We start from the raw sequence: 22,406 nt of genomic DNA on the forward strand, positions 1-22,406 counted from the left end.
GCTTCAAGGGTTATTACCACCCCACCAAAGCTGGCCGACATCGCTGGATTCTGATCGTACGGATGGGATTCGGACTCGCCTCGGACTGCCCGATCATCTACCGCACCAGAGCGGCTCCAGCTGTCTCACTGCACTGCCAGTATCTGTAGCGGGAGAGATGCAGTCAGTAGCAGCATGCCAGCACCTGATACTATGGTAGTCTGATCGATGTCACAGCACCGTCCGCTTCAGATGGGTGCTGAACAGCTGTGGCGCTGTAGCTAGTACGAACCAACCAATCGGAGCCGTCCGATTGCCATGCTCAAATACGTGTCCATCTCGTCGTTAGGAAAAAAAGGTGCCCATCTTATGATGGCCGCTTTCCCCTGCCTCGATGGCTGATGGCTGATGGCAAACACCCAAATGATTGCTTGAGATATCCATGCTCAAACTCGTCGCTTACCTGAGCTTGTCATTATTTTACAAATAAAATGAGAGAAGGTTGCCGTGCGCTCTTAGAGGTGCCACCTCATCTAGAATGCAACGGTCCGTCATGAAATCATCCCGTAATTTTTGGTGGGAGGAACTCATCCCTTATTATTAAGCTAACCGCGTACTCATGAGGTATCAGCTGGCCAATTCTATTCTCCAACCCAAAAAAAAACTTAAGCGCCCAACTCAGGCTATCTCCAGCGATGTCCTCTAAATTCCATCCTTCATATCAATTTCAATCCCTATACCAAACCTAACTCCAACGATATCCTCTATTTGCATCCTCTATACCCCACAATCTCAATTTTTTTTTATTTTTTCCAACCGCCCGCAGCCCCCCCCCCTCCTCTGCCTCCGCCCGGCCCCCCCTCCGCCCGCCCGCCCCTCCTCCTCCTCCTCCGCCCGCCCCTCTGCCTCCGCCCGCCCCTCCTCCTCCTCCTCCGCCCATCCGCCGCGCCCGCCCCCCCCCCTCCTCCTCCGCGCCGCCCGCCCCCTCCTCCTCCTCCTCCTCCGCGCCGCCCGCCCCTCTGCCTCCGCCCGCCCCTCCTCCTCCTCCGCCGCCCGCCCGCCCCCTCCTCGGCCTCCGCCCGCCCCTCCGTCCGCCCGCCCCCCCTCCTCCTCCTCCGCGCCCGGCGCCTCCCCTGCCGCGCCGTCCCGCGCCGCCCCCTCCTCCTCCGCGCCTCCCCTGCCGCCCCTCCTCCTCCGCCGCCTCCTCCTCCTCCGCCCCCTCCTCCTCCGCGCCCGGCGCCCGGCGCCTCCCCTGCCGCGCCGCCCCGCGCCGCTGCCGCGCCGTCCCGCGCCGCCCCCTCCTCCTCCGCGCCTCCCCTGCCGCCCCTTCTCCTCCGCCGCCTCCTCCTCCTCCGCCCCCTCCTCCTCCGCGCCCGGCGCCCGGCGCCCGGCGCCTCCCCTGCCGCGCCGCCCCGCGCCGCTGCCGCGCCGTCCCGCGCCGCCCCCTCCTCCTCCGCGCCCGGCGCCTCCCCCTCCGCCCCCTCCTCCTCCGCGCCCGGCGCCTCCCCTCCGCGCCTCCCCCGCGCCCGGCGCCTCCCCTGCCGCGCCGCCCCTCGCCGCTGCCGCGCCGTCCCGCGCCGCCCCGCGCAGTCCCGGCAGTTTCTTCCCGCGGCCGCGCGGAAGGGGCTGCCGGAGATGCGCTGGAGGGCGAGGCGAATGGAGGACGGCGCTCCTGACTCCCTCTGTGCGGGACGCAGTCCCCCTCCCCTATTTTACCGCACGCTTTGGAGGCTGCCGCTGGAGCGTCCGTTTGCTACAGTATCCTCTATTGATACGGTAGCGAACCGTTTACCGGCTCTCGCTGGAGATAGCCTCAGTTCCGCAATGCCGTTGCTTTCAGCAATGTGGCCCGATTGACAGCCACCGTCATGCTTTTGCTTGGCCATTTTTAGGAGGAAATGTCTCGCTCAAATGGAACACATCCACCCCGGTACACTAAGCAACTAGCAAAGGACGGCCACGCAGGACACTGTCCCAGCAAGTCAGCCAACTAATATGATTATTCTCTGGCTGTTTCGTTGCAGTGAACCAAAAGTTTCTCAGGCTGCAGGCACATGGCCTCGTGCCCGTGCTGTTTGCTTGTCCTCTGGAAGGATCATGGAGGGTTGCGCTACCCTAGTATATTCCCCCGAGATCAAGCGCCAACCAACCACTGCTTGCAACCAAGCACGCATTGACAAAAAGAATGCTTGCTCCGCTGTCTCGGTCTGCTTGTCCTTTTTTCTCTCTCCCTTCCGGTGATTGCATCACCACTAATCCCGGGAGTGTCATGCTAATGTCATGTGGGCTGTGTGCAAATGCGCATGCGCACCGGCACCCCTCTTCTTCAACTTCACCTCCGCCGCAGGTCTCGTCTTGGGCGTGTCAATGTCAATGGTCTCCTACTGTTTGCTGCTGCTCCTGATCCTGACGGGCAGCCAGACAGGCAATGGTCAGCGCCGCCCTCCTGGGACCAGCTTATAGCTTACTCTTAGTACAGTACTTGGCATGGGTAGTCAAAAGTTTAAGCAGACAGTTCATACATGACATGGTTCTCAACTCCGAGTGCTTTTGACTCCTGATTTTCGTTCATAAGACACTGAATTAGGATAAAAAAAAAACCTAGTATAAACGAAGCTCTTGTGTGGACTGTGATAGTGTGATGACGTGTCTGCATCTGCATGCCCAATGCAAGGTTCCGATGCCTCTTGTGTTTAATCAAGTGCACAACTGCAGATTAGCTTGGAAAACTGTCATTGAAAAATTGCAAGCTGAAAAATGTAAAGATATGCTCCCCAGCAGGCATGTGCTACCAAGTCAATGATATAAAATCAGGGCCTGTTCGTTTCCTCCTATCTAAAATTTAGACCCATCACATCAAAGAGAATCTTGTTATTTAGAAGTATTAAATAAAATCTGTTTATAAAACTTTTTGCACAGCTAGGTGCTAATTCGCGAGACAAATTTAATGAGCCTAATTAATCCATAATTTGCCACAGTAATGCTACAGTAATTATTCGCTAATCATGGACTAATATACCTCGTTAGATTCGTCTCGTGAATTAGCACTAGGGTTCTGCAATTAGTTTTGTAATTAGACTTTATTTAATACTTCTAAATGATAAGATTCTCTATAAGATTCTCTTTGATGTGACCTCTCTAAAGTTTAGGTACCCGGAAACAAACACAACCTCAGGCGAACAATGATAAACCCCGAGCGGCAGAGCACCTCGGAAGAAACGTTCCTTTCATCCCATCTTTTCAGCAACTATCTTCCTACATTCTAAACTAATAAAACCAGAGACTCAGATTCACATCTGATGCATGATCAGGTTTGCTTAACGACTAATGCAGGATCCGACAAACCTAAGAAGGTTCCAACAGAGTTCACACCATCTCCACCAACCAAAGGTGAAATTCAGTAGAATGAACAAGCTAAGCATAGAAAACTCTGATATTGAAGTCAACAGATCCATACAAGCAACCACTGAGATGAACGGTATATCTACCAGCACCAGGAATATATTGCAACTTTCAGTATGCTAGTACAAAGAAGATACAGATATCCTATTTGTCAGGTAAGTCTTCACTATAAATAATATTTGTTCCCACTATTTTGTAGTTTCAGGGGAAAAAATACTTATCCTGTCAAAAAATGAACCAAAAAAGAGGTGATAATGTCAGTTCCCATCAGAGAATAGTTGTGCGCTCGGTCCTCGGATCCTATGATGAGCACTGGTTCACAAGGAATGATCACGCACCAAAAATAACCAGGTTTACCAGTGGATATGGTAATATGTACACCACTCAAAGATTATTATCCCCACCAGTCTGGAATTTTTAGTCTTCTATTCCTGTGAATAGCAAGGTTAACTGCAGGGATTTTGTGCCTCACCTGCCGCCATATCATATTCACAGCATCACCTTTCCTAGGGGGATACTGGAACTCATAGTGGTGAGATACATTTTTTAGCTTCAACCACATCTCAACCCACTTCTTTTTGGAGATCTGCCTGAGCTGGTTGAGCAAGTAATCAGGTCTTAGAGCTTCTTCAACTGAGAAGAAAAGGGAGAATTCGCTGTAATCAATCTCATCTTCAAAAGGGAGCTCGATGCGACTGCTCACAATCACAGGAACACAGTGACTGACAATGGCATCAAACAGGCGGCACGAGGAAGGAGTGTCCCCAGCAGGATGAAGACAAAACTTCGATGACCGCATACCTTCTGTAGACTGTTAGGATCAAAAAGATTCTGTAAATTTCATGTATCCATATCAAGATGCATTAATAGCAAAAGTTAATATGACACTGACATAGTAAAATTATAAATAAAAAAGCTAACCTATAGTCAGAAAACACTAATAGGGTGAGGGGCATATTCATTTAATATTAGACCACTAAGTAGAGGAGAGTAGAAATGAGAAATGTGCCTTACTATTTTAATGCCGTCGCCTGTGGCAAAGCTATTCTCAAAGCGCACGCCATCCTTTCCTTTTAATATCTTCGCAAGTTTGGCCCGGATCTTCCCTTCCTGGAAAAAATGAATGCCATAAATGTCAAAATTCTGAAACTCTAACCTTAGTATTGCTTTATATCTAGAAAAATTCCACTATGGGGAAAACAGTGAACCAAAATAGCAAATTAGAGGAGGGGAAGAGGGAGTTATTACTATCATAAATCAGTTCCATACATCTTTCCTGACAGTACGGCCTCGAAAGAAAAGCAGTGTATGACGAGCCTCAAATGGATCAGGTGCATCATCATCAACAAAGGAACCCACAACATGCACATATGGTGCCACAACATCTTTCCTCAAGGAAGCCAGTTCCTTTGTGTATCTCCCAAAGTCTGCAACTATAAGAATAGATGCATTCACCATGTTTCGCAGGAATCTGAAAGCATTAGGGTGATGCATGGGAATCACGTGGTCACGGCCTGCAGATCGTTGCCAATATTTAGACTTCCATAGAATCTCCATAAGTTCAACCTACAGGAGAATGAGTAGCAAGATGAATTAAAACAGTTTGATTACATGAAATTACATTTTCTAATGTTACAATGAACTGGGACTAAAAGTCTTTGTTGTTGTTAAAATAAACTGGACATAATCATATACTTCGCAAGGCAAGACACCACCCCAGATTAGCTCAATTCTAACATATCAGAAGAGTTGATTTTTTTTTCTTTTACACATGCGCATTGCGCCATGCAACAGTTTGAAACTTGCCAAAGAGCTTGAAAGGAGCCATCAGACCATCAAACAGTAGAAGAACTTGCACCCAGCCACATGCCCACATCACAGTAGAAGTTTAATTGCAGTGACTACCATAAATCTAGTTGCCATCTATAAGTGTCATAAAAAACATCATAGCTTGATTGCTAACTGTAAGTCTACAGAGGTTGGTATTAGTTGTGCACTTGTGCTTGTGCACATCAAGTCAGCTGCAGATTCCCTGTTCACAAGGAACAACATCTGCTGGCCTTAACGTATATAGGAAGCACCATACCGTGTCCAGTCAAGAATTTCTCCTGACAGATTTAAGCATTCGCAATACTGTCAACCTTAGCAGGTAATAGGTAAATGCAGCATTCCATATCTCAATTGGTTTCAGTTTTGCAGAAACATCCTTAGCAGTGATCAAGGCGTAAGCAACTAGAAATCCTAAACTAAGAAAGAGATCACAGTAACTAAAGTCCCAACAATGTAGAACTAGCTCAACCTGGAACTGGAAGGAGATCCAGGTGAGCAAAACATTACATTAATCACTAAGTGGCATAAAGATGCCACACTATATTATCGAGCAAAGGGGGACACTGGCAAGCCTATCAGAATTTGGAATACACCTTATTGATAGCATAGTTGATGGCAACTGAACACCAACTAGTGAGAGAATTGTCCAAATACCAACAGATTTCCTCTACGGGTTATCTTCGATGTGCTTAATATTTTATTTTCCAAGGAATTTTGATGTGCTTAGCGTTGTGTCCAATGGTTCATTGATCTTTTTGGTAATGCCAGTGCGTGTCTTAGTGCAGCTTTCACAGGGTAATTTTGGCTTCTTTTTCCTGGCATCCTATTATATAGCCAAATGCTTTTCCCCCGAAACACGCAATTTGTACAGAACTGTCTCAATCTGAGCCGAACTAATGCTAATCAATCATTGTCACCTGACACTGTAGAATTGCCAACAGAAAACAAATAATAAAAATTGGTAAAAAAAATCTGAGAATTGCGGCACCTGCAGGAGGCGGTCGGCCTCAGTGTCGGGGTCGGTCATGTTGCGGCCGTGCACGTTGAAGCTGAGCGAGGAGAAGAAGGGCACGAAGAAGGCCTCGGCGGCGTCGGGATCCCGCACCCTGACCGCCCCCCTCCTCCCCGATCCCGCTCCCCCTCCGCCTCCCCCGTCCTGCAGCGACGCCATCATCCAGTACTCCACGCTGTGCTGCCGCCTGATCCCGCCCGCCGACGGCGGCCACGCGGGGAACAGCCCCGCCGTCGCGTTGGGGCCGTTGGCCGCCATCATGGCGACGTGGAAGCGCGGGGGCAGGTCGTACATGAAGACGCGGAGCGGCGGGGCCGCGGCGGGCGGGCACCGCGCGGAGAAGGGCTTGAGGTTGAGGAGCGCGGCGCGGGAGGCGGAGGGGGCGGCGGAGGAGGTGAGGTAGAGGAAGGCGGAGGGCAGCGCGACGAGGAGCAGCAGGAAGGCCGCGCCCAAGGCCACCGCGCGGCTGCTCGGCGCCCCCATGCCGCCACGGCGCCGCCGGCTCGCACTGTACCTGCCGTCTGCGGGCCGGTGGGTTGGCTGGCTGCTGAATGCTGATGGTGGTGGTGTTGGTAGTCGGGGGGGGGGGGGGGGATGGGAATTTATGGTTAAAACTGATGAACGGTTTTGGGTGGAGCGAACTGTGTCCGCGGCGATGGTGACGGCTCTGCTGTGCGCTCGTGTGCGCGCTTCGTTTTCTAGACCGTGACCGTGGTGGTGACCGGGACATAATCGCCTGTTTTTCGTTTGCCGAAACAGGGCAATCTAAGCAAGTGAAAATATTGCCAAGATACTCCAATATAAGTTAAAACAGTCGCAATAATAACCGTATCCAAGTGAAAATATTGCCAAGATATTGAAAGTTAGTACTTTTAATGGTCTACCAATCCCCTTGCTAGTCAGATTAATCATCATAAGCAAACTTTAAAGGCCAGTCTCAGCGCATAGTTAGTAAGATTGAGAATTAGATAACTATATCAGATGAATTTTATGGTGATGAAACTCTTCTCTCATCCTATAAAATTTCCTCCTTCTCTCTTCTCATCGTGTCAGCACAATTAATTATGTAACGTAGAATTTAATATCATAAAACTCTCTATGAAACTTCCATACGCGAAGCACCGTCCATAAATGGCGCTGACGCGTGCATCAAAGAGATCAATGGGCGGCCTAGCAAAACGAGGAATTCCGTTAATTGATCGCATGAGATTCTCCGGCAGGACTACGACCCACAACAGTTGCAGCCTCCTCAGTCCCAGATTGTTCGAGTACGACCGTGCTCTAATAAATCTAACAGGCTGCTACCAGCTCGGTCGTGTGCTTTATAATAAGGAAAAAAAAAACTGAAAAAGACAGTGAATAACTGAGCAACAACTTATCAGGGGAAGGAAACATTAGCTCCGGATCTAGTGCTCCTTACTATGATCCAGATGCGCAGCCCCACGCAGTCTTCAGGACCAAAGTACTTTGCTTGCAAGACACGGGATATATTGATGCTTGCAGACGCAGCATGCAAGACACGGTGACACGCAGGGCCTACGTTACAGAGTGTTAAACGATTTCTAAACACATGTTATGCATCGTGTTGTACCACTAATTCTCTATCTAGTAGATTCAAGGTATTATTTACAAACGCTGGCCATCATGTTCCCTCAGGAATCAATAACTGCAGTGTGCAAATCGCCAAGCATGGTAAAGGGCGGTGCAGATTACCTTCATCAGAGGCTCGATAGCAATTGCAGGTACAGCTCCACATAGTTCAGCTTTGACAAAAAGGGAATAGTTAACAAGCTTTCATTGTTTGCGGTTTCTATATGGTCATACTTCCCGGGGTGGTTTTGAAGAAAACCCCCAAAAATGGGTTTCTGGTTTTGAAGAAAACCCCCAAAAATGGGTTTCTCTGTGTACTAAAATTTTACAGTGACAGCGAACAGAATGATGATGTCGGTGTGTAACTAATTCTAAACAGATTGACCACGAGTAATGCTAGTATGCTTGAATCAAGTTCCCCCACTATTTTTGTTGAAATCGAGCTAAATAATGACCAGCTGCTGGCCCCTCCATTCGAATTGCCATGGTTATCTTCTTCTTATGTGGCTGTTAGCCATGTATATCTCACCTTAGTCACCTATGCAATGTCGGGTAGGACTCTGCCATGATCAGAACAAGAAGTGAAGTCCATCCAGTAAATGACCGTGCACCCTTTCCTTTTCCTTTGTTCTTCTGGTCAAAGTTTTCCCAGAAGAAACCAGTTTCATCGTAATTCTTCACAATATTCCTGTAAAAATGTCGAGCCAGGAAGTAGCATTAGCAATATATTAGACAAGCTGCAGTTCTGCTAAATTCACTAGACTTTAATGGAAGAGAAAAATTAGCACACCGGATAAGATTTGATCTTAGCTTGTCATACAATTCTCCTGCCCTGCCCTTGTATGGGCCATCCTCTACAATAAAGCACAATGTTCTATCAGTGTGCAAACATAGAGAATTGCAGAGGGGATAAAGCAGCCAATTCAAGAGCTTACCATGTGAATAATGATGTAGTGCTGAAAGAATCATGTAGTTCATGTTTATCCAAATGGCACCTCTCCAATATGGGGGATCATGCTCCGTATTACGCTTCATATATATTGAACTGGACCATGTATCAACAGATAATTCAGGCCCCAGTAATTGGATGAGCAAATAATGATGCTATAATAACCATCTCACCAAAAGGTACAGTTTTTTCCCTTTTCTTTTCTTTTTTTTTGGGGGGGGGGACGCAATCTACTCTCATACGGCCATACTTCAAAAATTTACAGGGTAAAGAATAAAATCACGACCATTTATACCTTGTTCTAGAAAGTGACCGAAGGCCATAATCTGTCCACAACATAGAGGTATTGGATATTAGATCCAGCTGTTTCTCAAGAACCCACGATTCCTGAGTAGAGTCAAATGGCGATTATTACTTAGGATGAACATCAGAAAAATCATTGAAGTGACAAACAAACAGCCAGAAGTAAAGAGCATACAGGTGGAATAGCTCCCATCATGAATGGGAAGAGGCTAACGTAACCAACATGGGGTACTAATTGCAGCTGAGGGGGTTGTAATGTTTCTCGCAAGAGCTCTTGTCTCATAGTATCCTTGTCTTGGACATCATACCATCTCAGTCGGACCTACAAAAATGACCTCCCCTCCCAATCAAAGTTGAGAATAATGTGTGGCAAACAAAGTGCAAAAGCTAAGAGGAAGAAAAATGCCTAACCTTTTCAGTATGGTTACCGTAGTCGAAATAAGCGCCAATTTTGTCATCCAAGTGCCACTGTAAAAATGCCAATAATTACAGAATTGAATGTAATAGGCAGTAAGCATTGATCAATTTCGGAAGTAAACACAATATTGTATCATAGAAGGGACAAAATGGGGTTCAGAACATGACCATTATATAAAATAGAATAAAACCCATGATTTGGGGCAGAATTTTTATAAATGTATAACTCTGTTAAAGATTACATAAAGACAAAATTATTGAGAGGTCCACAATCAAGAGGAGAAGTTAGGTTTCATGGAGCCAAGACAGGCCTAAACACTTAGAGGTCTCCAAAAACAAATCCAGCAATACAAAAATTCAAGGAATTGACAGCACAATACCTTGTTAAGTGTTCCAAAATCTGAAAGTTGATTTGACATCTTATAGTAATCCTGCAAAAATTCAACAAAGTTTTTTCAAGAAAGAGCCAAAGTCAATGGCTGAGACAATCAGACAAGTCAACTTGAAATTAGAAATTCATGTTCCCTACATCCATACTGAATTACCTTCTCAAGAGCACTATCCATTTTAAGAAACTCTGCAATTGAACGAATACAATTTGTAGCTAGAAGCATCCAACAACGAAGGTCCACATGGCGTTCTTCATCATTAGGGTGAGATGCACGAGGGTAGTCATCCAATCCAGATGTCAAAGTCTGAAAAGTACTTGGGAACATCAGGTGGGTGCAGAGTGAAGGAACTCTAATCAGTACAGGAGCAAACAACAATGAATTATGAAAAAAGAAAGAAACCTTTGGGTTCAACTCCCTTGTTGTCATGTTGTCTCTTCCATGCCAATAGAAGGTGCCTTCATATTTACCTACAAAATGAGCCGAAGGGGGAAGCGCTGACATGACAAATAAAATCATATATGGAACGAACAATCATATACTCATGGTCATTTGGCCTTCACAAGGGCATAGCTTTTACTACAATTTTGTAGAAAGCTCTAGCCTAAATGGATTTGTAGAAAGCTCTAGACTCTAGTGCACAAAGTGAAGCCAAGTATTCCAACTTCCAAGCTTCAAAGACTCAAAACAGTTGTCACATTTCTTTCTCATTGGAACAGTGGACTTGTGATGTAACAGATACTGAACTAGTTGAGGATCACACTTGCTAAAATATAGTTGAGAACCAAATATATATTTTTGTTCACCAACTTGAGGTCAGAAAATATAGAGAAACCAGAGATCACTTCTGCAAATGTATGTGTATCTCAAGGAAGAAAGGAAGTCTAGCTGATCGACAATATGATTCTGTCAGCTACGTCAATAGTTTATTTTTGATCAAGCTTAGGTTCATATCTTACCAGAAAATTATGCTGACCACAATAAGTGAACAGAAGCCAGCAGTAACTGAGTAATATTCCTCAATCCAACCATAAAAATTAATAGTACCCAATTAAGGATTTGAAGGCCGAATCATATCCCTTCTGATATTTTGTATCATACAACCACACATAGCCTAACAATAGTCAAATGAGCTAGTGGTTCTCGTTATAGGCTTTCAACTATCATGTCCAAAAACCATATTTTACAGCTTGTAGGTTTGCACGTTTGGATCTCTCAGAAAATAATCATGGGCACAGCATTAAACTCCAACCCACAAACTAGTCAGTGAGTACAGAAAATGAAGGTGGAACAAGCAAGCTTACCTGATTGTGTACTGTTGAACCACTGGAACCAAGAATTCAGCCGTATATAAGCCCTTTCAAGGAAAGTGGAAATCTTTTCAGCTTCATCATCTGAAAACTGTTTCGCATGTATTCCACTTGCCAAATCTGTGCCAAGAAAAAAGGGCATGCGGCAAATTAATTGAATATTCAAATGCAAGACTTGATTATAGACCTCCATCCGTTTAACAGACCTGTGGTGCTTGCCAGTCAAAAAAGTTTCTTAGCATTTGATGTTTATAATTTGATAAACATGCACTAAAACTGTACAAACCAACATAATTTTCAAGATTAGTCATAATAGAGAACTTCAGTTTATAAACACCACAAAAAGGAACCTCACATTCTATTGAAGTTGGATATCTCTAAGGCTTTTGACTCAGTGTCTTGGTCCTTCCTGCTTGATCTGCTGCAACACTTGGGTTTTGGTCGAGTATGGTGCAATCTAATTAGCCTTTTATTGTCCACCTCCTCCACCAGGATCCTAATCAATGGTGAACCTGGAGGTTTTATCTCCCATCATAGGGGTCTCCGGCAGGGAGATCCTTTGTCCCCCATGTTGTTCATCCTAGCGATGGAAGCTCTAAATGCTATATGTAAATATGCTGAGAGGGTACAACTTTTGCAACCAATCGCATGTCAACATGCAAAGCATCGTATCTCCTATGCTGATGATGTGACATTGTTTCTCCGGCCATCTATTCAAGATATATCAACTGTCATTAGCATGCTGGACATTTTTGGGCACGCTTCAGGGCTGAAAACCAATATTTCTAAAAGTTCAGTCACTCCTATTCACTGTGGAGATCAAGCTTTGGCCACCATTGCGGACTTGCTGCCTTGTGAAATGAAGAATTTTCCCTGCAACTATCTTGGGCTTCCTCTTTCAGTCCGTAAGCTCACTAAAACTGATTTCCTACCTCTAATTGATAAAGTGGCTAGTAAACTTCCAGGTTGGAAAGCCACACTATTGAGTAGAGCTGGACGCCTTGTTTTGGTCAAATCAATGCTGTCCTCTATCCCTATCTATCAAATGGTTGCACTGGATCTTCCAAAATGGGTTCTGAAGGCAATTGATAAGAAAAGAAGGGGTTTCTTATGGAAAGGGCAGGACAACGCAAGTGGTGGCAACTGTCTTGTTTCATGGGACACTGTACAGCGACCTTTCAAATTTGGTGGCTTAGGCATTCTCAATCTCGAAATCTTGAGTTGGGCCCTACGGATCCGATGGCTGTGGCTGCAAAAAACAGATGTTTCAAGGCCTTGGGCTGGTCTCCCTATTCAGGTTCCCCGGAATGCAAAGGCCCTATTCCAGGTTGCTGTTGTGTCTGTGCTTGGCAATGGAGAATCGATAAAGTTTTGGTCTGACCGTTGGCTGCAAGGAAAGACTATTGCTGACCACTGCCCTAACCTAATTATTTTGATCCCCAAGAGGGCCGCTAAACAAAGGACAGTTGCGCAAGGCCTTGCTGACCACAAATGGGTTTCAGATATTAAAGGGGCCCTGACTTATCAAGTGTTAGTAGAATATCTCCATCTCTGGAATCTGATTGAAGGAGTGGTGATCCGCCCTGACACGGCTGATCAGCATGTATGGCGACTCTCTAATCTGGGAAACTACTCCAGTCAGTCTGCATATCATGCATTCTTCACAGGCTCTATAACCTTTGCCCCATGGAAGAGGATTTGGAAGACATGGGCTCCTTTGAGGTGCAAATTCTTCATCTGGCTGGCACTTAAAAATAGGGTTTGGACAGCGGATAGATTGGCCAAGAGAGGGTTGTCTCATCCAGCAACTTGCCCTCTTTGTGATCAAGCAGATGAAACCATTCAACATATACTCATCTCTTGTGTTTTTGCCCGCCAAGTTTGGACCTTAATCCTTATTAGGCTGGGCCTGGGTGCTTTGGCTCCTCAACCTGGAAGCTCCCGTTTCTCTAGCTGGTGGTGTCAAGGCCTTAAAAATATTGAAAAAAGTTCTAGAAAAGGTTTCAACTCCCTAATCATTTTGGTCGCTTGGGGAATTTGGAAACATCGTAATCTGTGTGTGTTTGAAGGGGTCAGGCCTTGTGTCCAAAGTGTTGTGGTGGCTGTTTTCGAGGAAGGTAGTGCTTGGTGCTGGGCTGGGGCTTCTGCCCTTAGGGGCCTGATCTCACCTCACCTACCTATAGATTAGTTTTGCTGCCAGTTTTGTCTAGTGGCTGGGGTGTGTTTGGTCAGCCATGGCTCTGCCCTGACTGGCCTTGTGTTTGGGGGGGGGGGGGGACCTTGCTGTTCCCCCTTGTTTGTATTGTTTCTTTCTTCTTAATGAAATGACACGCAGCTCTCCTGCGTTTGTTCAAAAAAAAAGTTTATAAATGTGGATTGATTTTATGTGTTATTCTTCAACAATTTTCAAATAAAGGCATGCAACAAATGCAGATTGCACTAAATGTCGAGAAAAACAAAGAATTAGAGATCTCAACACTGATAGAATACACACATAATCAATGGGAAGAGCAAGAAAGAAAGTAATGCCTTACCACGTATCGCAAGAAATAAAGTTGGAGGGTTTCCGTTGGAAGGGTACTGCAGAACAAACTCCTCAGGAACTTTACTGCATGATTGCAGAAGTTGGATGATATAAGACGTGTCACACTAAATTTATCACTGGTTTTGACCATAGTCCATAGTTCATAGCGGAAATTACCTTAAAGCTTCAGCTCCTAAGATTTGCTCCCTAGGAATCCATCCATCTGAATTAAGCAGATCTAACCAATGTCCAATGATATCCATTGATATATGCACATCCCAACGCCTGTACGTCACCACCAAGGATGCATTAGAGCAGAAAGTGGTACTACCAGCACAGACCAACAAACTTGCTGATAATGAACTGGATTATCACAAACCCTTGATTGAACACTGAGATGATGGAATATTACCAAATGACTAATTGATGGAAGCCCTCATCCCACAGAAATCCCCTTGGAAAGAATGAGCGGCTGGGCACAGCTGTATATAACGCAGCTGGCCAATATGGAATATATTTATCCCCATTTTTTTGCTGGCAGAGAAACACAAGCATTAATGGTTGTATGTCACTTGTAATCAGTTTAAGATTCGGATGCAACATACTACAAACAATATAAAAGTAACACACGGCCAATAACAGAAATAAAAGTACCCTGAGATAGCAAAATGGAATTAATGTCAGGTGAAACCCTAAAACTTACTGTAAAACCTTTTGGAAGCGCAATTTTGGACTGCCCATAGAAGTAGCCAACACCACCAAGAAGATTTGACAAGGCAGCTCTGCCAACAGATAATTCTTTGGAATCGATCTGAATCAAAGTAAAAAACCACATCAGCGTAGGTCCAGCACAAAATTTTGTCAAGCTTCACCAATTATCTACAATATTGTTTATCTCACAGAAAAAAAATTAACTTTTAAAATGCTTTTCAACTGTACAATGAAGCGCACAGACACTTATAACTGAATGACACTATTGCACTACTGATATATACACAAACAAATACAAGAGTCATCCCTTGGGGAAAACATTTGAAAGAAATTGCGAAAATGTAATTTGTAGGAAATAGTAATATACAATGAGAAGAGAACAACTGCACATACTGAACAAAAAACAAAATAATGTGGAATGGAAAACAGGATGTTCATCCAACAGAGTGTACCTTATTATTTACATTGAATATTTGATCATATCTCTCTTCAAATTCCTTTTGTTTTGATTCAAGACGGGCGCTCAGCATGGGACCTGACATCATCAATGACTAAGACAATGAATATACTTGTGCTTCCAACACAGTAGAACAAGTCAAGGCTCAAGAGACCAAGTAGATTTGTTGTAATAAAGACTATGGATGGTGTCTTTGCATCTCATGACAAACACACACGAAAGTATCAGTATGCAGTATGCAGCAGAATCACCTGTTAGCTTGCTAATCCGTTCTTCAACCGTTGGATTTTTTGAGGCAGACCCTGACAAGAAAACTATGTCTATTTGAGCAGGAGTCTTTATGGAAACCTGCAAAAATAAAAGTAAAGTATAAATTATAATGTCATAGCTCGCAAGAAACGACATGAGGCCTAAACCAATACAAACATGAAGTACAAACAACCTCAGTTATATCCTCCTTGGTGCTAAATCCATTCTGCTTTTTTTTTGAGATGAAATTCATCCATACATATTAATATAACATAACAGTATGCATAGCTAATGTGCTAATATATTTTTCTACCGCACTGCATTATGCGGATGCTTGATGATGTGTTAGTGATCAAAGTTATGATATGCAACGCCTGCTTCTAGACATTAGTGAGGAAACAAGTACATGTTGCACATCATTTAATCTTTTAGAAAAAGTTAATAAGAGGATGTTGATAATTATTTCTATTAAAAAGGCTCCACACATACATGAGCATATACATTGTAATGACAGAAGAAATTTCCTTGTCCTCTTCCAATTACCTGATAGATCATTATATTTGAAGAATCTTCAGTCATGTCTGGCAAGTTAAGGTTCCCAGTTTGCATTGCCTAGAGAGAAGTCCACATAAGTAGCTACATGGAAACGTAACTTCATAAAACATAAAATGTACAGAATTTTTCCCCAAATAGTAAGGTAGATGATGAAGAGTTTAAATACATTAGTTGCAACGGCCTGTTGTACTAGGTCACTCAGATTATGCATAGTCGTTGATTTGAATCCAGCTCTGTGAATTTCCAGATTGTCCTGTGAGAAAACAGAGTTACATATGAGAGTTACATATGCATCCATATAAAAGTAAGCCAAATGGAGTTCTATCAGCACATCCCAGTAGCAGGCAACACTAAAGAGCTAAAAAGGTCAGCAACTATCAAGACATGGATACCTCAGATCTCAAGTACAATTCCCAATCATCAATCTCATCGTGTGACCCAGATGCCAAAAGAACAGGGCCCCTTGATGAAGGTACATGTGAACCCATAGTGATCGACTTTCCACTTTCGTCGGCAATGTAGAAAAACAGATGTGTGGTGCTTCCTTGAGCATCACTTATACTTGACCTAGATAAATTTTAACACGGAATAAATTCTTTTGGTTTGATTATTTTGCAGGGTTGCAAGTAATGACAGGTAATATCCTACTGAACTGGGATCAGGCAAAAAAAAAAACAGAATCATCATTCTTTCAATCCTGTGTTTAATATGTTCAGAAATTGAAAAGCACTTACATCTTTTCAGTAAAAATTGAAATGCTCTTTTTATTTGCAGATATTGAATGTATGCTTACCTCTCACAGTTAGCATCCAATCGAACTGCCCAGTCTCCACCATAACCACTGCCCTCTCCTTTCTCTTTCAGAAAACTAGTAGTCAAGAATAGGCCATGATCAACCAGCACCTGATGTCCATAATCCCTACCATTGTGAGCTGTCCACCCATATGTGCTCAGCTCATCAGAATCTTGGCAAACATGACGAAGAAAATATTGTCCATTTTTCAAGCCAATCCACATCAATCCAGCAATTAGAGACAGAGGAGTTCTGAAATAATAGTAGCATAAAATTCTCAAAATGCTTGATTCAACAGAATTTTTATTGCATGCAAATGATACTTTCAACTAATAGGAAATAGTACGGCACACACACAGTACTGGAAGGACCAATATAATTAGACCCAGGGGGAGATGGGGGGGATGAAGACATCATCAAAACTAAAGATATAAAAGTCGTGAAATTCAAATGTACTCCAGAGTCGTAGACAACATGTTATAAAGGAGAATAGGGAGCTGTTGTAGCAGTTAAGCACCTTGAACGAATTCCAAGATACACATTTGGTCTGTAAGTGCCCCAATACAAGCTTTCCTTGTGGTCACCTTGGAACTGCAACCAGTTAAACATGAACCATCATAAAGCTAACCTGTTTACAACCAAAACTTAATCACACAAAGAAAAGAGAGCCTTTCGAATATGCACCAGTCAGAACAACTGATAGATGGATAGTGAATTAAAACGCGCCTAGATGAGAAATTCAAATGCATATCAGCAGACGAATTAGAGAATATAGTGTATATTTTTATCAAAACTAGTGCTTGGTTACCAAGAAACTCGAGCTAGCCTTATCCATGCTTCCCAGCAGGCACATTTTGTTAGGCTTGTTGATCAATGGCAACATTTAGTAATGCGTTTCAGATAACTCCATCATCAATCAAATATAAACCAGTGATGCACAACTACTAGTTCATGCTTCCCAGCAAACAAACTTGGTTAGGCCTGTTGATCAATGGCAACATTTACTAACTCATTACAGATAACTCCATCATCATTCAAATATAAACCAGTGATGCCCAACTACTAGTTCATGCTTCCCAGCAAACAAATTTGGTTAGGATTGTTGATCAACGGCAACATTTACCAACGCATTTCAATAACTCCAGCATCAATCAAATATAAACCAGCGATGCACACTGGTTGATGGTAACAATATCACTTCATGCTAAATCAGTAATCAACATTATTTTACGGTTGATACCAATCCAAAATCAACTAGAGGTTCCCATGGCATGCTTCCCTACTAGCTTAGCTCTTGTGCCATTTCAACCTTCAGGTTCTAGACAGTACTGCAAAATATAAAACGCTCGGCAAAACAATGTGGCAAATCAATGGGCATTACCTGAGCCAGATCCATCATCTTAGGCGCCGGCAGCGGCGTGACGGAGCGCATGACCGTTCGCAGCGTCGCCGCGCCCTCCGCTTCCACCTCCTCCCACCACCCACCAGTATACGCCACGAAGGCGACCGACATGAGGGCGAAGGAAGCAAGCCCTAGGAACGCGAGGGTTCGGGGGCTCACGTCCATGAGGCGCAGGGGCCCATGGTCGCCGCGGCCGCGGCGCCGCGCCGCTGCGGCGGCGGCTCGGCGAGCGTCCAGCTCCGGCTCCGAGGAGTCTGAGGGCCTCCCGCGGCTCCTAGCGGCGGTGGCCGGACGCCGAGTGCTGCCTCCACCGCCGCCGGTCATCAGGAAACTCTCGCCGGCGATCTCTCCGTTCTGCTGGGGGCCGTGACTCCGTCGAGTCGTCACTAGAGATGGCAACGGGTAAACTATCCGCGGATATTGCCTCTGGATATCCATACCCGCAACCTAAAAACTATACCCGAACCCGTACCCATTACCCGCAATGGATAGCAAAACGTACCCATATCCGTTACCCGCGGGTAACGGATATCCGCGGATATATCCGCCCGGGGGTCAGTGCTGGGGCCTGGGGGCCGGATCCGGGGGGGCTCCTGGCGCGGGCGGCGGCGCGGGGAGGGGGGAGGGCGGACGGAGCTGGGGCCTGGGGGCCGGAGCCGGATCCGCCGCCGCCGGGGGGAGGGGGGGCGCCCGCGCGGGGGAAGGCTCTGGGGCCTGGGGGCCGGATCCCGGCGCGCGGGGGGGGGGGGGGGGGGGGGGGGGGGCGGGGGCGCGACGGAGATGGGGCCTGGGGGCGGATCCGCTGTCGCCGGGGGGCGGACGGAGTTGGGGGCCGGATCGCCGGCGGCGGCGGCGAGGGGGGGTGGGGGGGACGGAGCTAGGGCCTGGGGGACGGATCGCCGCCGGCGGGAGGGGGCGCGGGCGGAGCGCTTGGCGCGGGTGGACCGGGGCGGGGGCTCCGGGGGCAGGGGACGGAGGGGCCGGCGGCCGGATCCTTGGGGCAGGGGGGCGGCGGCTGGACTCTGGAGTGGAGTGGGAGTAACCGTTATATATATATATATATATATATATATATATATATATATATATATATATATATATATATATATGATTTCTATCACGACTCTTACGACAGATGTGGATTTCGGGTTTCGGATATAGATAGCAATTTTTGTTATTCGTTTCAAAAAATATTATCCGTACCTGTACCCGCGGATATGAAATAGTACCCAAACCCGTATCCAACGGGTTTTTTACCGGCGGTTTCGCGGATAATTTGTGTTCGTTGCCATCTTTAGTCATCACTAGGGGAGACTGGAGATAGTTGCTTTATCTTTCCGCCTTGCAAATTGGTTTGCGTAATGTTATTTTTACGCCTAATCGCCTTGTTCACGGACGGCGTAATTGCAATGTGCTACTTGGGCCTAGGTCTTACCCATCTACAGCCCAAGAAATTAAATACTAAAAGGCCTTTAAGCCCATCTAGTAGGAATGTAGGATAGTGGCATAGTGTTCTCGTCAGGGTCTGTAAGTCTGAATACGTAGGCGAATTATTTTCGAGCATCCCTAGTCTGATCCAAATCCATGGCACATGGCTCCATGAAAGATATCTAGGCCCCTTAGTGGGTTTTGGTGGTAGATAACAAAGCACATGCATATTTAATCGTGTTATCAAGCATGTGTGCAGGTGCTAAGCATGATTAAGCAAAGCGTATTACGAAGCATGAGTCCTCAAAAGGAAATGAAAAGCGGTGTTTCAAATTTACTTGAAGATTAGACTTTATTTTGAAATTGAGTATAGAAACACCGTACTATCAAGAGTAACTTGGATCCACAAGCGTGGACGTGGTAGTTGTGCTCAAGAGAACCTAGAAAAACCATGAGAATCAAACCTACCACTATAAACAGCCTTCTTATGAAATTCCACGATAAACACGGAGTTTCCGGGTCCTGGTCCGGAATGCCCGGACAGAGATGTCCGGAGTATCCGGACATATACCCGGAGTATCCGGGTATCTGTTCCCCAGCCGCAAAATTCCCTGGGTCCGCAGGTCCGGCAGGAGGTCCGGAATCAATCAAATATAAACAAGTGATGCACACTGGTTGATGGTAACAATATCACTTCATGCTAAATCAGTAATCAACATTATTTTACGGTTGATACCAATCCAAAATCAACTAGAGGTTCCCATGGCGTGCTTCCCTACTAGCTTAGCTCTTGTGCCATTTCAACCTTCAGGTTCTAGACAGTACTGCAAAATATAAAACGCTCGGCAAAACAACGTGAATGGGCATTACCTGAGCCAGATCCATCATCCTAGGCGCCGGCAGCGGCGTGACGGAGCGCATGACCGTTCGCAGCGTCGCCGCGCCCTCCGCTTCCACCTCCTCCCACCACCCACCAATATACGCCACGAAGGCGACCGACATGAGGGCGAAGGAAGCAAGCCCTAGGAACGCGAGGGTTCGGGGGCTCACGTCCATGAGGCGCAGGGGCCCATGGTCGCCGCGGCCGCGGCGCCGCGCCGCTGCGGCGGCGGCTCGGTGAGCGTCCGGCTCCAGCTCCGAGGAGGCGGAGGGCCTCCCGCGACTCCTAGCGGCGGCGGCCGGACGCCGAGTGCTGCCTCCACCGCCGCCGGTCATCGGGAAACTCTCGCCGGCGATCTCTCCATTCTGCTGGGGGCCGTGACTCCGTCGAGTCGTCACTAGGGGAGACTGGAGGTAGTTGTTTTATCTTTCCGCCTTGCAAATTGGTTTGCGTAATGTTGTTTTTACGGCTAATCGCCTTGTTCGCGGACGGCGTAATTGCAATGTGCTACTTGGGCCTAGGTCTTACCCATCTACAGCCCAAGAAATTAAATACTGAAAGGCCTTTTAAGCCCATCTAGTAGGAATGTAGGATAGTGGCATAGTGTTCTCGTCAGGGTCTGTAAGTCTGAATACGTAGGCGAATTATTTTCGAGCATCCCTAGTCTGATCCAAATCCATGGCACATGGCTCCATGAAAGATATCTTGGCCCCTTAGTGAGTTTTGGTGGTAGATGACAAAGCACATGGATATTTAATCGTGTTATCAAGCATGTGTGCAGGTGCTAAGCATGATTAAGCAAAGCGTATTACGAAGCATGAGTCCTCAAAAGGAAATAAAAAGCGGTGTTTCAAATTTACTTGAAGATTAGATTTTATTTTGAAATTGAGTATAGGAACGCCGTACTATCAAGAGGAACTTTGATCCACAAGCGTGGACGTGGTAGTTGTGCTCAAGAGAACCTAGAAAAACCATGAGAATCAAACCTACCACTATAAACAGCCTTCTTATGAAATTCCACGCTAAACACGGAGTTTCCGGGTCCTGGTCCGGAATGTCCGGACAGAGATATCCGGAGTATCCGGACATATACCCGGAGTATCCGGGTATCTGTTCCCCAGCCGCAAAATTCCCTGGGTCCAGAGGTCCGGCAGGAGGTTCGGAATCAATCAAATATAAAGCAGTGATGCAGACTGGTTGATGGTAACAATATCACTTCATGCTAAATCAGTAATCAACATTATTTTACGGTTGATACCAATCCAAAATCAACTAGAGGTTCCCATGGCGTGCTTCCCTACTAGCTTAGCTCTTGTGCCATTTCAACCTTCAGGTTCTAGACAGTACTGCAAAATATAAAACGCTCGGCAAAACAACGTGGCAAACCAATGGGCATTACCTGAGCCAGATCCATCATCCTAGGCGCCGGCAGCGGCGTGACGGAGCGCATGACCGTTCGCAGCGTCGCCGCGCCCTCCGCTTCCACCTCTTCCCACAACCCACCAGTATACGCCACGAAGGCGACCGACATGAGGGCGAAGGAAGCAAGCCCTAGGAACGCGAGGGTTCGGGGGCTCACGTCCATGAGGCGCAGGGGCCCATGGTCGCCGCGGCCACGGCGCCGCGCCGCTGCGGCGGCGGCTCGGCGAGCGTCCGGCTCCGGCTCCGAGGAGGTGGAGGGCCTCCTGCGGCTCCTAGCGGCGGCGGCCGGACGCCGAGTGCTGCCTCCACCGCCGCCGGTCATTGGGAAACTCTCGCCGGCGATCTCTCCGTTCTGCTGGGGGCTGTGACTCCATCGAGTCGTCACTAGGGGATACTGGATGTAGTTGCTTTATCTTTCCGCCTTGCAAATTGGTTTGCGTAATGTTGTTTTTACGCCTAATCGCCTTTGTTCGCGGATGGCGTAACTGCAATGTGCTATTTGGGCCTAGGTCTTACCCATCTACAGCCCAAGAAATTAAATACTGAAAGGCCTTTAAGCCCATCTAGTAGGAATGTAGGATAGTGGCATAGTGTTCTCGTTAGGGTCTGTAAGTCTGAATACGTAGGCGAATTATTTTCGAGCATGCCCAGTCTAATCCAAATCCATGGCACATGGCTCCATGAAAGATATCTAGGCCCCTTAGTGGGTTTTGGTGGTAGATGACAAAACATATGTATATTTAATCATGTTATCAAGCATGTGTACAAGTGCTAAGCATGATTAAGCAAAGCGTATTACGAAGC

General features: G+C 46.3%; 2 protein-coding genes across 5 annotated transcripts; both read right to left on the bottom strand.

Moving 5' to 3' along the window:
* Nucleotides 1-3,394: 3,394 nt before the first annotated feature.
* LOC112892063 (probable arabinosyltransferase ARAD1) lies at nt 3,395-6,777 on the bottom strand. Its single transcript, XM_025959129.1, has 4 exons — nt 6,200-6,777; nt 4,651-4,947; nt 4,396-4,491; nt 3,395-4,192 (listed from the first exon to the last, which is right to left on the bottom strand). Exons 1-4 carry the CDS (start codon nt 6,704-6,706, stop codon nt 3,776-3,778), a joined length of 1,317 nt encoding a protein of 438 aa, XP_025814914.1. The 5' UTR covers nt 6,707-6,777; the 3' UTR covers nt 3,395-3,775.
* A 1,210-nt stretch (nt 6,778-7,987) lies between these two features.
* On the bottom strand, nt 7,988-21,954 carry LOC112892061 (alpha-glucosidase 2). 4 transcript variants are annotated; one of them, XM_025959128.1, is made up of 23 exons: nt 21,801-21,954; nt 17,852-18,093; nt 16,988-17,061; nt 16,471-16,722; nt 16,070-16,244; nt 15,844-15,930; nt 15,666-15,734; nt 15,125-15,221; nt 14,869-14,951; nt 14,409-14,516; nt 14,118-14,239; nt 13,883-13,990; nt 13,716-13,789; nt 11,176-11,301; nt 10,274-10,341; nt 10,028-10,177; nt 9,863-9,913; nt 9,477-9,533; nt 9,241-9,387; nt 9,058-9,149; nt 8,749-8,858; nt 8,604-8,667; nt 7,988-8,501 (listed from the first exon to the last, which is right to left on the bottom strand). In XM_025959128.1, exons 1-23 carry the CDS (start codon nt 21,922-21,924, stop codon nt 8,348-8,350), a joined length of 2,634 nt encoding a protein of 877 aa, XP_025814913.1. In that variant the 5' UTR covers nt 21,925-21,954; the 3' UTR covers nt 7,988-8,347. The 4 variants fall into 4 exon arrangements, with proteins under 4 accessions (XP_025814913.1, XP_025814912.1, XP_025814910.1 ...); XM_025959127.1 differs by lacking the exon at nt 21,801-21,954 and adding an exon at nt 18,375-18,514 and having other exon boundaries at nt 17,852-18,258; XM_025959125.1 differs by lacking the exon at nt 21,801-21,954 and having other exon boundaries at nt 17,852-18,516.
* Between the last annotated feature and the right edge of the window lie 452 nt (nt 21,955-22,406).

Source organism: Panicum hallii, chromosome 5 (genome assembly GCF_002211085.1).
Source record: "Panicum hallii strain FIL2 chromosome 5, PHallii_v3.1, whole genome shotgun sequence".
Taxonomy (NCBI): Eukaryota; Viridiplantae; Streptophyta; class Magnoliopsida; order Poales; family Poaceae; genus Panicum; species Panicum hallii.